Below are 14,986 nucleotides of genomic sequence, written 5' to 3'. Positions count from 1 at the left end.
GCATTTCTTTCGTCTTGATGCCTTGGATTTTGAGTTGTACAACTGTTATAAACTGAGACTTGTTAATGTTTGATAGGTCGCCTGAGAACAGAAGAAGGAGAGCCAATGGTGTTGAAGCTTAAAGACTGGCCTCCAGGGGAAGACTTCAGAGACATGATGCCTTCTCGGTACGAGTTCACAGAGCAACTGTTCATCCTTTGTGTGGAACACCCCCCACATAACAGAGTGTAGGAATACTGTCATGTTTTGACACCTGCTTCAGCTTTGAGAAGCAGTTGGTCGCGTGTCAACCATCTCGGAGATGCCTGACACAGCTGGAAATGCTAAACAAGATTTATGATGGACTTTTATGTAGCTCACTGTATTTATTGCCAAGTAAAGCGAGCACCTAAAATTGCTAATGACTGGTTAAACTTTGGATGCTTCCAAAAAGCCTGAGTCATTTTAAAATCTAAAGTTTAACTGAAGCTTATTCTTTCTGCCAAACCTTTTTAAATACTCTGACTTACTCTATTTGTATCAGTTGCGATGATAACACAAGGAAGTAGCAGTTACATGACTGCTATATTCCTGTGTCTTGCTTGTTTTGTGCTTTTTTGTGGCACCCAGCAAACCCCTGGCGGGGAGAGGAGTACGGTTTCTCCACTGAAGAAAGCTTTTGTTGCAGTCTTACGGTGGTCTGCTTTTCTCACTAGTTCCTAACATTGAGTTGTGCTGTATTCCTTCAGGTTTGATGATTTGATGAAAAATATTCCACTGCCAGAATACACAAGGAGAGGCGGCAAGCTCAACCTTGCCTCTCGACTTCCCAACTACTTTGTGCGACCAGATTTGGGCCCCAAGATGTACAACGCCTACGGTAAGGAATCTTTTCACTCCAAAGATCATGTTGTCGGCACTCTCAAATTACAATTTACTGAAAAGTAAATGAATCCTTGCTGTTGTAGACAGTTTGATTAATCCCACTATCTGAAAACTGAACTGTGGCTCACTTACAGGTACTAGTGATGTCCAGAGCATTATATGGTGTTAGTGAATGTGTTTTATCCGTGTGGGTTCAAGCCAGTGATATGTATTTCCAGTCTTCCAGTCATCTTGCTCCACACATGTGTACACAAGCTCTTCCCCACAGCTGGCCACGTGCATTTGTTGTTTCGTCACTTCTGGCTCTATCCCTTTTGTTACCTCTCCCTTTTGGGCTGTACCATTTAGTTCCTAATCTCTTCTTGAGCAGTTCACCCGCTGTCATCCAGAGGGCATTTACAACTTGAAGTGGGCACGCGGTCTGGATAGGGACTGTGGCCCCTGCCTCTTAGAGTGAACGAGAGGCTGTTTCTGAGAACACTTTACCCCAGACTGCTACAGAAACCCTCTTCTAGCAGGACTGAAACAGGATTTGTATGTGTCATGCAGGCTTTGCAGGTCAGTGTGTCATCCTGTACACGTATCACTTGTGAAGACACAAACAAGGTAGGTCAAGGTCCGGGATATAGACTGTATTGCTGTACCATAATAATTGGATGATGGAAGTAAAAGCTCCTTCCCCAGACAGTGCTGCTGAGAATGGCATAAGGTGTCTCGGTCTTACTAACATATCTGCTACTTTTTTGTTTCAGGCCTAATAACACCAGAGGATAGAAAATATGGCACAACAAACCTGCACTTGGATGTGTCCGACGCAGCTAACGTTATGGTTTACGTGGGTATCCCCAAAGGCCAGGCCGACCAAGAAGAAGGTAATGTCTGCCTTGTGTTTGGGGCGGGGGGGAGGTGTGTTTCCGTGGAAGGTCCTTTAGCGTAACTGGTAGTGTGTGCTCTCAACAGAAGTGCTTAAAACCATACAAGATGGTGATTCTGATGAGTTGACAGTGAAGCGTTTTACTGAGGGTCGAGAAAAACCTGGAGCTCTGTGGCACATTTATGCTGCTAAAGACACGGAGAAGATCCGGGAATTCCTTAAAAAGGTAAGGCCTCCTGTCCATGTTGGCTTGTGGATATGTATCCTTGGACCCTTCGCCTTTCTATCCCAGTTACTCTGGAAACAAATATACTTGGATTGTATCCACAACAAAACTTCTCCTGGGCTGTGAATCTTGTAGGATCTGAGGAGGGCAGTGAGTTGAAGCTTGCAGAGATCCCGTATGTGGATACACTGGTTTGGGCCACGCTTCTCATGGCACAAGTAATGGTGTAACAAAGAAAGATCGCTGGCTTCCATTTAGGTGAAACAGTAGTTTAATCTTGAATTGGATGCTCCTTAAGAGCGTGCTCAGGAAATGTCAGAGCAATGTGGTGCATGAAGTTCTTCCTTGTTCTCTTCTACCTTTTTTTTCCCCTTTATGAGGTTTGGATTAAGGGAAAATCATGAGGTATTTTGGGTGATGCTTTCTTGGTACTTAAAGAATTAATATTGTTAATTGCTGTTGACAAAGAAGGAACCCTAAACCATGGTGCTGGCGTGGATAAGTGCTGGTGTCGTGAGTTTCGGTATCTGTCTCGCCTCCCCTCGCTCCCTCATAGTGTACACGCCTGCAGCTTCTCTTGGAGCAGAACCAAGCTGTTCATCTCCTCCCTAATGAGTCTTGGGACTCCAGTCCCGGGTGTAAATGATCGGCACAGCCAATAGGATGTATACTGTGACTGTTCTCATAAATTCTCCCTCCACGCCCCTCAAATTGCTCTTCTAAAGTACTTGTGCTGCCCAGCCTCCTTTCTCCAGCATACGTCGTTGGCACCCTGTGTTTTGGTCAGCGAGCACGCTTGCCCGGTGCTGGCCTCGGGGCAGACACCGGCTGAATTCCACACTCCATAGCTTTTTGGGGTCACTGGCTGTAATAGAGGGTGTTGATCCCACATCTGGCAGCGAGTCCCACTGCAAACACGCATCAACCCTGTCACTCATCCTTCTGTCTCCCCTTTCCGTGAGCTGGGGCTAGCTGTGTGTCTCACACCCACCTTTGCACTGTGTCCAGGGAGCAGGAGGGGCTGAGACACGATGGGGTTTGACCAGCAAACTGAGGGCTGACAGCGGCTCCAAACCTTCCTTTGCCAAACTCCTAGAGCCGCACACACGGCGCAAGTCCCTCCGCCTGGCGTGCAGGGGAGCACCACAGATGCGCCTCCGTTGGCCGGTGAGGCCAGTGTGTGGTAATGCCCCTCGTCTTGTGACTTTTCAGGTTGCGGAAGAACAAGGCCAAGAAAACCCGGTGGATCACGATCCCATTCACGATCAGAGTTGGTACTTGGACCGATTGCTAAGGAAACGCCTTCACCAGGAGTATGGAGTTCAAGGCTGGGCTATTGTACAGTTTCTAGGAGACGTAGTTTTCATTCCAGCGGGAGCTCCACACCAGGCAAGGACCAGGGACTCTGCCACGGCCTGACCCCTTGGGCAGACGCGTGAGCACGTGGCTAACGCTTGTTTGTTCTCTCCAGGTCCATAATTTGTACAGTTGTATCAAGGTGGCAGAAGACTTTGTATCCCCAGAGCACGTCAAGCATTGCTTCTGGCTCACTCAGGAATTTAGGTATCTGTCGCATACGCATACGAACCACGAAGACAAACTGCAGGTAACTTAACTGATGCTCAGAACGGTCCTGACCCGAGCTGTGTCCTTTGCTGGCGGAACTAAATGCCTCCTCTCCCCTCCCAGGTGAAGAACGTCATCTACCACGCTGTTAAAGACGCAGTCGGGATACTGAGAGCCAACGAATCCAGCCTTAGCAGACCGTGAGGTAGAAAGCCTTAACCACGCACTATGAAACAGAAGCGTTGGCAGCTGTTTTAACTACTCAGTCAGGACCTCTGCGGACTTTGAGATTATATGAATGTTACCTCATCTTCCTTTCGGCAGTACCAGCGGCTCGTGGTACTATGTTCTGTGTATCCTTCCAATGTTTACAAACCTGATATGTATATGTAGTAATATGTATGGACTGTGGCATACTGTGAATGCTCAGTTGCAATAGAACTTTATATGGAGTTGCTCTCCAGACTGTACAAAATACCTCCTATAGGACTGTTGGAAACGATTCCGAATTACACGTTTGAAAAATATTATTCGAGACCTTGTAAAGCTCCAATTTTTTAAAATGTATTTTGGGGTGTGGAGGGGAGAAGACCGGAGTCACCCAGTTTCATAACCAATTTACATAAAGGTAAGAATGCAGTTCTGGGATTTCGCATTAACATAGAACTAGCATTTTAAAGTAGCTTTAAGCTATTGTATAGTAACATAGAGATGGGGGCTAACCATCTTTAGGTAAATGTATTTAAATTTCTAAATGTTAAAAGGAACTTTTAATCAAATGTCTTCTGTTCGAAATGGCCCTTTCCTTTGGGCATATGTTTGATTCTCTGGTTTTTAACACTTGAATGGTCTACATAAAATTCTTCTATTTCAGATACTGTTCCTTGCCTGGCTTCTTCAATTGCCTCTTTCCAGTGTGATTAACGCGATGCCGCGCTTTGCGATGCAGAGGCGAGCGGGGGGTGTGTGTGCACCGCACCGCGCGTGCTGGCTCTCGAGCACGGGAAGGCTCGGCCTCCTGAACTCGGGTGCCGGGTCTGTTCCCGAAGTGTGACTTGGCTCGGCTGTTGCTGCTCAGCTGATGCCAGTTCCGTGGTCTGTAACAAGTGCTGCAGCTTGGGGCTTATGTGGCATGCACCTTGCTTCAAAACCACCCAGGGGCAGACTCGAAACATCCTAAACGGTGAAACAGGCACAGGGGCCGAGAGTGAAGAGCGCCTCGCTAACAGAAGCTGAGCTGAGGCAACCGCTGCTCCTGGTGTCCTTTTCAGCACTGAAGGGCTCAGGAGAGCTGTGGGGAGAGCCAGGCCCTAGGAACCTCCTACTCAGCCAAAAGTGTGAATCCCCCTCCCTGTAGTACTCCACCTGATACAGTGTGTGTTTCCCACAGCCCCTCCTCTCCCCTGCCCTCATCCCCTGCGGGTGCTGCCGCAGCAGAACTGACACATCCATCCAGCCAATGTGATGCCAGGTTGAATTCCGTGACACCGAACCCTCTTTGCAGTGCCAGGTTGAAAGGAGGTGAAATAAAGCTTTTCCTGGAGCTGGTGTGCAGGTACCTGAGCTCCCAGCGAGCGCGCTGGGCCGTGCTGATCTCATGCACGCGGATGTGGGGACAGACCCATTGCTGAAGCTGGGTTTTGAACCTCCTTACACTGTGCTGTTGTACCTGGCTTTACTGCAGCTGTTCCCCACTTACGGAGGCTGCTTTCATTGTCACCCACCCCACCTTACGGCCTCCTCACCTGCTGCTGCTGCTTTCTTACCCACCCTCTCTGCCTTCCTAAGACCACAGGAAGCAGCTGGTGGCGCTGGCCTGCTCTTGCAGGTAGTGGCTCTCCTGCCCCTGCAGGGCTCTGGCTAGTGACCCTTTGCCCGCAAGCCTGGGGCTGTGGCCACACTCTTCCCAGCAGGCTGGTGCTAACAGCTTTGATTTTTATGAGTCTCAAATGCCTGAAAAAGGCCATGACACCAGCCCGGATCTCATCCCAGACCTCACCAACTGCCACCTGCAACTGCACATCATGTCCCCTCAGCGCAGCAACTGCCACCGGTCAGGGCGTCTCTGCCAGCCCGTTTCTCTTTCACCCCCCCCCACACAGGGCCTGGGCAGAGCCGGAACCGAGCGGCTACGTCAGTGCTGCTCGACTGAGACCTTTTCTTTAACTGTGCCAAGAGACCCTAAATCAATTTTAAGGAAAAAGGTGCCATAAACACACGAGGGAGCTGCTGGAGGCGGATACAGTTTGTGGAAGGATTTACAGGTGATGCAAACTGCACTGACGCACAGGAGCAACCGTTAAAAGCAGCTTTAATCAAATCGGTAGTGACTCAGAAAAACAAAGATTTTACACCATGGAAGGTTTCTGGTAGCAGATTAAACCAAAGTGCCTCTGAGGGAAAGATGCTGCTTGAAGCTAAGGATGTGTTTCAGGGCTTTGTGTCTAAAAGTACGTAACACCACGCCACCATCGCTGTTTCACCACAGCCTCCCCCTGGTGAGACGGCCCGAACAGACAATAGGAAGATAACACGCTCCCCAAGAAGTAAGTTACAGGAGTTTCTTGGAGAACATGCGCCCCAGGAAGAAAAAAAAAATATATATATATTACATAAAATACTCTCACATATTAAGTAAGTTCTGCGTTTTCAAGGTAAAACAGAAGATCCCATTGCAGAAAAAAACAAAAAGGCCACTGTACAGACACGCTCCCTCCTCAGCTGCGGAGGGTGGCTAACCGCGACTGCATCGCCTCGATGTCTTCCTCCTCATCAACGGCAGCAGTCGCTCCTATGGGTTCCGGCTCCGGAAGAGCATCCGTGACTTTACTAGGCGCTTTACCCAAGGCCCCTGCAAACAACACGCAGGCTCGTTAGGTGCTGGCTCTTCGTTTAACAATTAGCAGCTTTCACGTGCATCTACATGGCTGTGGGGGGAGGAAGGCTCCTGCTCAGCGGGAAGGGAGCTGCTCCCAGCCAGGAGACAGGATGGAAAACGGCACAGCGGGATGTGAGAAACGAGGGAGGGTGGCCAGGAAGTGGCAGGGCAGGAGCTGGGGAGCCACGCTTCCAGTGTGTTACAGCTGAGCACAGCTCGGGGCACGCGGGTCACTCACGCCGTGTCACGAGGAGTTCGGGTGAGGGGCACTCTCTGCATCAGAGCTGAACCCAGAGCTCGTTACTTCACGAACTGCAGGGCTGGAGTCGGGGGTTGGGTTTTAGGGGGGCTGTACATTTTGTGGGTGTGTGGGCCAAACAACTCAAGACTAATCTAGTCAATGGTCCCAGTTCCACCTTGTTAAGAGGATCGATCCCCTGTCCAGACGCTGCTGGGTTAAAGGCACAGCGACAGCAGCTGATGCGCGTTGCTCCTGCTGTACCGCACCAGCCTTCTCGGCCGGGGGATGCCCCGAGAAACCAGGCTGTCGGAGCACCCCGCCTGTTGGCAAAGGCAGAGACACCACTGGGAGAGCGCAGTCCGGCCCGCAGAGACGAGCTGCTGGGCAGAGCAGGGCACCGCTCCCGGCACACACGCAAACTCACCAGCTGTAATTTCAAAAAGGATTTTTTCGATTTCCATCTCGGCTTCCTCCTCCATTTCCTCCTGATCCTCCATGCTCTCAAAGGTGTCCTCCAGCATTTCCTCTATAATACCAGCCTAGCAGAAACCATAAAGGCAGCACGTGATTTTTTTTGAGTGGAGTTGGACATGCTTCCTGCTTTGGTGATCAGGTGGTGCCTATCCAGGCATTTCACCACCCCCTGGCTTGACCCTCAAGCTCTCCAGATGGAGGCGGCCCCTCAAGGGTTGGCCCACACTCTTCCCTAGAATTTAAGGGCCTCTCTAACTGGTGCACAGGCCAAGCAGTAGGAAAATAGAGGATTCCACACCCGCGTTCCCAATTTGAAACCCTCAAGCTACTGTTCCTTGTTGCGTGGCTAAGCACTGACAACCCAGCTCGCTCCAAGCGGCTGAAATCCAACTGCAAACTTCGTCTCTAAGGCATAAGTTGCACAATGTGCTGTAAAATCCGCATTTGGCCCCGGTTCCCTTTTTTCTGTCTGTGTTTGAAAACCTTCCTCTGCGGGGCCTGCAGCCCAGATGTGCCCAAACTGTTCTGGTGCAGCGTGGTACAGACCTTGAGAACAGGCTGATGGGAACTGAACAGTCTAGAGAGGCGAGAGGGGAAAAAGCAAACCCGTTTTGGCAGTTGAAAAGGAAACGGCCGCAACAGAGAATGCTTTAAAATTGGAGGACTTCGAGACGCTACACTAGGTGTTTAAACCCAGGACAGAACTTGCCCAGGATGGGCTTTTCAGCTTCCTGCTCCGCAGTGGGCAGCGGTGGCTCTTGAAGAACACTGTCATCCCTGGAAGCAGGAAATTCAGTCTCTCCAGAAGAGCCGGAAGCTCAAGGACATGGGCAGCGACTGGGTGTGAACCCTGCTTTGAGCCTCCGTGCTCCCTGCCGCCGGGGGACTGCCCTCCGCCCTCCACCCCAGCAGCTTTATGCAAAACGTGCTGCAGGTTATCGCTGAGTCAGGGTTTTCCTCACAATCCGTAACTTCCTCAAGCCCCCGGCTGCTGAAAGTTTGTTAAGCTCACGGGCGGCCTCCGACAAAGGGGCCACCTAGGTGGTCACACAGCCCTCCAGCACGCTGAACCAGCCCACCCACGCGTCCTGGTCCTTACCTTCATCATCTCCTTGGACAACTCCCTCATCGTCGCTTGGATTTCAGGGATTTTTACTAGGTTTTGCATAGCTTTCATGACTTCCGTGCTCTTCTGCAACGAACCTGCCACTCTCAGGACGGCTGTGAAGGAGGCAGAGAAAAGCTTGAACGATCCCTGCACCTCCGAAAGCAGAGATTACACCCTCCCAACACTGACAGAAATTCCTTTGCATTTGGGCGATTTAATGAAAAAAAGAAAGGGACATCCCGCTTCTTCACTCTTGTCTACCTGCCTGGAAAAGCTCCCCTACCGACATCAGAAAAACCAAGTTTCTAGCAAAGGCAGCGGTCCTGCATGATTGCCTGCAGAGAGATTCCGACCCGCTGCCGCTCCAGGTCACGGGCGGAGACCCCCAAGGGGCCCTGCCCCACAGCAGAGCTCTGGCCGAGGGTTTCACCAGCGGAGCCACAGCCCAGCTCCGCGTCTGACTGCTGACCCAACCGGCGACCTGCTGCCTGACGCTGCGCCGTGGAAACGAACTGAAAGGCCCTTGCAGCAAGAAGCCAGCTAGAAAATCCACACCGAGGCAGATAAGCTGGAAATAAGCAGTTTGAACCGAATTTAACGATACTCTTCCCAGCGGCTGTTGTCACGATACAGCTTAGAGGCTGTTCTCATACATGTCGATACGCTGGGATCAAAGTGCAGTAATTAAGGGTACTTGGAGATTCTGGAATTCTGCCAGCTAACCCTGCAGCTTCCTACCCACAGAGAACTTACTTGTTAAAACGGTCACTCCTTAATGAAGCAAAACGAAGGTACAGCATATATTATTTTTCATTTTAACTCCTTCAAGAGCTTTCCATTGTGACATAACAAACTAACGGAAAGCTTGCCTTCAGCCGCCGTTTCCCAAGGAACATTCCCACAAACCCCAGACTGACTTCTGGATTCCTTCCTACGGCTCGGGTAGAGCATCCTGTACCGAGCAACATACTGCTCCGTGTCAGAACGTCCCCAGAAGGATGGAGATGCCCGGAGCAGAAATAAGGAGGCAGCTGCTTGGAGCCTGACCATTTGAGGGGCACCCCAAGCTGCAAGGATGGCCCCTGCTGCCCTTTCCTGACATAAGGTCGACATTCCGACTCCCGATGCATCACCCACCCAGTGTTAAAATCTAGCTTGGATAATGCCGGGTGGGGGAAGCACTTGGACACCTCAGTAACGTGTTAACCCCTGCCAAGTCTTTCCCTGTCTTTAATGGTTTTTACTCTGCTCGTTACAGGCCAAAACGCTCCAAGGTATGGAAAACGCTCAGGAATTCTATGGCAACAGCTTTCTGCCGTGGCTGAGGAGTGAGGGAAACACGCTGGCATGGAGGGGGGGCACAATGGACCACGGAGGGTTTACAGAGACGGAGGTTATCGAGCCACGTGGCAAATCGATTCATCCACAAAGAAATCAAACACTGCCCCCCCCCCTCCATTTAGGGCTTAGTAAGCGTCCCAAGACTCTCGCTAGAGGAACAATCATGTACGAGAAGGGGGAAATTCTGCTGAAGGAAACAAACCTCACGTTACACATCCTGTCACAATCAGTAACGACAACAGGCTCCGCAGGGATGTTGGGCACGCATTCCAACTGTTCAGAAACGTGCCCCTAATCACTGGCGGAGAGTTCGGTTTCAGAGCACGTGATTCTCGCCTTCAGGCTCCGGGGAGATGTGTTCGACTACCTGCTGAGCAGCCAGCCAGAGGGAACACCGAGGGGTAGGAGCCCCAGGGAGTTAACTGACTACTCCAGAACCCAGGGTGGGAGCACGGCCATCCTGGCATGGCGGTGGGGAAGCGGTCTCCAGAACATCCTGCAGACTGAAGGGGTTACTGCCTACAGGGATATAGGGCTCAGTATGGGATGCAGGGGAAAAGAGCATTTTCTGACCCAAGAAAAGCTTGGAATCTTTTAAGGGGGTTGCAGGAACATAATTGAACATGAGAAACTTCTTACTGGATGTTTAGGGGAAGGACTGACAGTGGGGAAAGGGAGGGTCAAGGTGGACCAGGGAAGCCCACAAACCCCAGGAGCCTACAGGTCCCAGTACCAGAAGCTCAGGCAGAGGAGAAGGTCCAGGCCCAGCTACCGGACAGGTGGCCAGCTGAGACCCAGTGTCTGCAGCAGCTGCTGGAACACCCATGTCTTGCGCAGGTGTGTGTATATGCATGTTCCTCCGGTGGACCTCAACCCTAACCAGCTGGAGAGGAAGAGCAGGATCGGGCAGTCAGTGCTGCCCCCGTTTGTGTGAAAGCTGCACGTGTTCTCGTGGGTGCTGGCAAAGGCACTACTGTGAGTGTGTGCGAGTGCCTGTGCCTCCTGGGAAGAGGCGCTCTGCCCGGCTGGATGTGGGGACAGGGAACTGCAGCAGCCTCGCACCTCTGGGCCTGCGGCAGGAGGAATTTCCCTGGGTCCTCAGCCCACCGGAGCCAGCTGCCTTTCACAAGAGCAGGACTGCTTCCAAAGGCAAGCTCTGCCTGCATTTGACCCTGGTTCTGAAAACGGAAACCCAGACCTCACTTCTAAAGCCAGAAGCACTCAGGAGCTGTTCTTACCAAGCTGGTTCTTCATCCCCATGAGGACAGAGTTCATGTGAGCTTTGGATGCATAGAGTTTGCTTACGGCCTTCCGAGAGCGGATCAGTTCCTTTGCCAAGATCACGCACACATCCTTCTGACCCTTTTTGGCAGCATCCTTTATTGACCGCTTCACCTTCTCCTCTTCTCTCTGGATGTCTGGAATCCAGAAAAAAAAAAACCATCAATAGTGACAAGCTGCTAAGTCAAGTACGTACACACACAGTTTGCTGTACTGATTTGCTGGGGGCAAGATTACCTCTCCTGCAGTCATCGCCAGGGCGCCCCACTTCACCCCAAACAAAGCTGCACACCAAGTTTAAAGCCAGGACTCAGAAGACAGACAGGATTTCGGTAGCAAACCCGCTCAGCTGTCAGACCACATTCAAAGCTTAACCCATATGCCCACTTTCCAATGAATTTGAGGGATGTTGTACGCAAAACTGTCCTGTTTCTGAATACCTGAAATGTGTTTTTCTGGGAAAGAAATACATTCAGAAAGATTGTACAAGGCTGATCTCAGAGGCTAGAAAGTTTTGGACACACACTGCCTTAAAAAAAAAAAAAAGCATAACCATTCATACAGTGAATCTGTAAGGGTGCAGCCACAATTACTTAGAACTGCAGATTTGTTAATTACTGCCAAAACAAGCCTTCATCCTTGCTGGCAGACTCAATTATTCCCCCTTGTCAGGCACAACTCACTGAGCCTCAGCTGGATACCCAGGCAAGTCAATACTTGTGCTCAAGGAGTTAAGGTCTTCAGTTTACACTGCTCGAGACACGTGCATTAGGTGTTTGTATGAACGGCCACGTTCAAACTGTAAGCTGGCTGGTGCCAAAGCTATGGATAATTTACCCGTGAAAACTACTACGCTGGTAAATCATTACATATAACTGACAACAGCCTGTTCAAACTCTCTTAGTGTCCAGCTTCATCCAACAGCTTTTTCTAAGGGCATGCTGGAGCAGGAGTACTGAACTATGCCGGTACAAAACAAGCACCCAATAGCTGGATACGAAATCTTACACACTAAGTAGGCTTCCCTAAATAACGCAGGTTTCTCTGGCAAATAGCCAGCGACTTCACACATCTGCCTTGTCAGATAATGCTGGCTGTGCACAGCAGAAGCCAGGTACCTCAAAAAGCTCAGGGTAAGAATTGCAGGAACAAGGAGGGGCTCTATCAACCCCCTTCCTTTTCCAGACATTCACCAATGAAATGAGTATCCAAGAGTCCACAGCAAAATTATCCTAAAGGATAGGCTTCAGATAGTAAGGGTTAAGCTCCTGCAAAGGGTTGAAGGAAATGACCACAAGAATAACTATTTCTAACAAAGGCTGGGTTCAAATCTGGGTTTGTTTGAGTCTTCTTGATTTATACGAGACAGGAGTTACATGTAGGCAAGAATAAGGAGTTTCCCTTTTGTAACAACAAAGGCAACAACGCACACGTTTGGGCACTTGGAGACCAACGCAGCTTCTCAGGTGGGAGATAACATACGCCGTACTCCTGTCATTCTCTCGATCTCTTTCAGTGGTGTCTTTATCCTAAGGGACTGGCAGAAATCCGGAGGATCGTAAGCAGAAAAACACACCCCCTCTGCTGCTCCCCCACTATTAGCAGGGGAAATGGCACAAGCTTGGAGACATCTGTATGTCGGACACGGGCGTGAGCCCAGCCCCGGCACACCAGGACGGGTAAGGGAGAGCGCCCCAGCAACACCCCGACAGCCCCAGAAGCACTCCAGTGGTACCCAGCGTGACGACGTTTGCTTCGGCAGGCTGAAAACCACCACAACTACTGCATGACCACACCCAAACTAGGGTAGTGGGGCCCACACTCGAGTGAACGCTTTCACTTGCATGACGAACTGCTGAATATGAGATCAGCGGCATAAAATATGCACGGACGGTCGACTCCACCCTTGAAGGGCAATGCCAGCTACGCACCTCCAGTGAGCCAAAGTCACCGCACCAGCCCCCCGGCAGCACTACCAAGCACAGCAGAGGCACAAAGCTGTCCAAAGCACCCGTGAGAGGGACTTACAAGCTGAGTAAAGCACAAAGTTACTGTATTACTCCAACTATATTAACTCAAAAAAATCAGTTCTGAACTCACAAGGATACCTTTCATTATCTCCAAACCTTCCAAGCCCTCCAAGGCAACCTACACCAAACAGAAATCGTGAGAGTCCGAGGACAGATGGTTTGAAACAGCATGTTGCTGTATCAATAACTGTGCTGACTAGGTGAGCCAAGCATTCCGAGTGATCCAACCCCCACCCAGTTCATCCCAGGCAGGCCCGAGCGCTACAGTATCAAAACACATCTAGCACAGCCTTCCCCAGGGAAGCTAAAACAGGTCCCAGCTCAGCATTCCTACTCAAATACGGCAGCAATTCCCTGTGTAAGTCTCATCTGAAGTGCTAGAAGCATGGCAGAATCCAAGTGCAGTGGGTAATTTTTGAAGAGAACCCCTCTCGTGGCATGTGGTTGTCATCTGCCAGCAGCAGCCTGACTGCCTGGTAAGTGGCTGGCAGAACCACACACTTCCACAGCTGACACTTGCCAAGATGGGAAATCCTAGCACAGTTTGAGCATGACAAAGATATCCGGTACTTGATTTTAATGGGAATTATCAGAACCGCAGGTGGGTAGTCTAAGCTCTTACACGCTGAACTGTGTTCCTGTGAATGTAACACACTGAAACACATCTACAGACACATTTAAAGCTGTTCCAATGATTAGATTTACATCCATGTCAAAATACCAGACTATCACATAACCCAGTACCTAAACAGGCCATTAGAAGTATTATGGCACACACACAGTTGAGAGAAAAGTAGCGTTTCAAGAAGCCATCAACAGTGAACACATGGGTAGTTTGCTCCCACAGAAGATGCAACCTCTAAAATGTACTTTGCTAATAAGATCAGCCAGGTTTCAGTTGCTCTGTGCCCGACACAGCCACAAAAAGCGCCTTGGAGAACGCAAAACAATGCACAAGCATAACCAACGTCACTGTACATCGGTTTTCCTGGAAGAGGCACAAACCCTCTCCTCATTTTACAGAGGACAAAGACAGACCTTGTACTGCACGAGCATCTCCAACCAACCAACTCGTGCAAATCTACAAGTGGGAGCATACATCAACCCTGCCAGTTTGCTCCAGAAGCAGGGAGCCGGGGAGGAAAGGGAGAACTCCTCACGTCACTCAGAACGTGCCTAATAACCAGATGCAGGCTCAAAATTTCCCTTGCCAATCCTGAGGGCAGGGCGGCAGACAAAAAGGGGAAAACAGAATCTAGCCCCAAACCTATTCTCAGACTCTAGGAAGGTGGGCAGAAGGGAGAACAAGAAGCTGAACTAGCAGCAGCGTAACAACAAACCACTTCTCTGCTTTTCAAGACCTCTTCAAAAGTGTAATGCCCAGAATTTAATAGCAAAACACCCACTGAGAAAAGCCTTTTTTCTCCCCTCTCTGGTCTGCAATTTTCCTAAGCTGACAGCAAGCTACTTTTGTTCAGCATGTGCACCTCACGCCAGCCCATACCCACAGACCTCTGTACGCGTGGATTTACACGCCGGTACTATTCATTAAATCAACGTAGGTGAAGTTCTGGGTAAGTCGTCTAATTCATCGTATTAAGTGGGATTTAAGAGCATTATGTCGTACTGGAAATATGCAGTATTCAGGTTCTTTTGAAAATTTTACTTGGAAGACTTCACAGCGATGTCATTTTGTAACGCAGACTAAGCCTGGCCCCAGGATCCACTCCAGATGCCACAGAGTACCCTAACTTACTAGATTTCACAACCTCCCCCAGTGAAAGCAAAAACACGTTGAATGACAACAGGGCAAGGAGAAACAAGAAATGAAAGAGAAGTACAAACCTCTGATCTGTCTATCAATCACTCTCATTTCTTTCCTTATCTTCAAGGACCATTCATTGACCTTAAAAAGAGAAAGGGAGAGTCATTTGAAATTCCAACTTTAAAACTATGCTTTTATACTTTCATGTAACTACTCAATATCAAAACCATTTGATACTGAATAGTTAACCATTCAACTTCAAAAGAAGCACTTCAAAACGCACGAGCTTTAAGTTACAAGAGATGTTTAAATATTTCATTATTCAAATAAAAAACCCA

At 49.7% G+C, this 14,986-nt stretch overlaps 2 protein-coding genes across 2 annotated transcripts in view; one reads left to right on the top strand and one right to left on the bottom strand.

Annotated features, from left to right (window-relative positions):
* Nucleotides 1-4,403, top strand: part of KDM3A (lysine (K)-specific demethylase 3A) — a 29,761-nt gene extending 25,358 nt beyond the window's left edge. The window contains exons 19-25 of the mRNA XM_010147108.1: nucleotides 77-167; nucleotides 729-859; nucleotides 1,617-1,736; nucleotides 1,825-1,964; nucleotides 3,177-3,353; nucleotides 3,436-3,570; nucleotides 3,654-4,403. Of these exons, the coding sequence (XP_010145410.1) occupies nucleotides 77-167; nucleotides 729-859; nucleotides 1,617-1,736; nucleotides 1,825-1,964; nucleotides 3,177-3,353; nucleotides 3,436-3,570; nucleotides 3,654-3,734 (875 nt within the window). The 3' untranslated portion in view covers nucleotides 3,735-4,403. The remainder of the gene's footprint in view (nucleotides 1-76; nucleotides 168-728; nucleotides 860-1,616; nucleotides 1,737-1,824; nucleotides 1,965-3,176; nucleotides 3,354-3,435; nucleotides 3,571-3,653) is intronic.
* Nucleotides 4,404-6,112: 1,709 nt separating this feature from the next.
* CHMP3 (charged multivesicular body protein 3) lies at nucleotides 6,113-14,784 on the bottom strand. Its single transcript, XM_010147107.1, has 5 exons — nucleotides 14,729-14,784; nucleotides 10,811-10,990; nucleotides 8,223-8,344; nucleotides 7,074-7,188; nucleotides 6,113-6,381 (listed from the first exon to the last, which is right to left on the bottom strand). The coding sequence occupies exons 1-5, from the start codon at nucleotides 14,754-14,756 to the stop codon at nucleotides 6,248-6,250; spliced, it is 579 nt and encodes a 192-aa protein (XP_010145409.1). The 5' UTR covers nucleotides 14,757-14,784; the 3' UTR covers nucleotides 6,113-6,247.
* Between the last annotated feature and the right edge of the window lie 202 nt (nucleotides 14,785-14,986).

This window comes from Eurypyga helias, unplaced genomic scaffold (genome assembly GCF_000690775.1).
Source record: "Eurypyga helias isolate BGI_N326 unplaced genomic scaffold, ASM69077v1 scaffold2122, whole genome shotgun sequence".
Lineage (NCBI taxonomy): Eukaryota > Metazoa > Chordata > Aves > Eurypygiformes > Eurypygidae > Eurypyga > Eurypyga helias.
The sequence above is the reverse complement of the archived record's forward strand: the minus strand, read 5'-3'. Positions and strand labels throughout refer to the sequence as shown.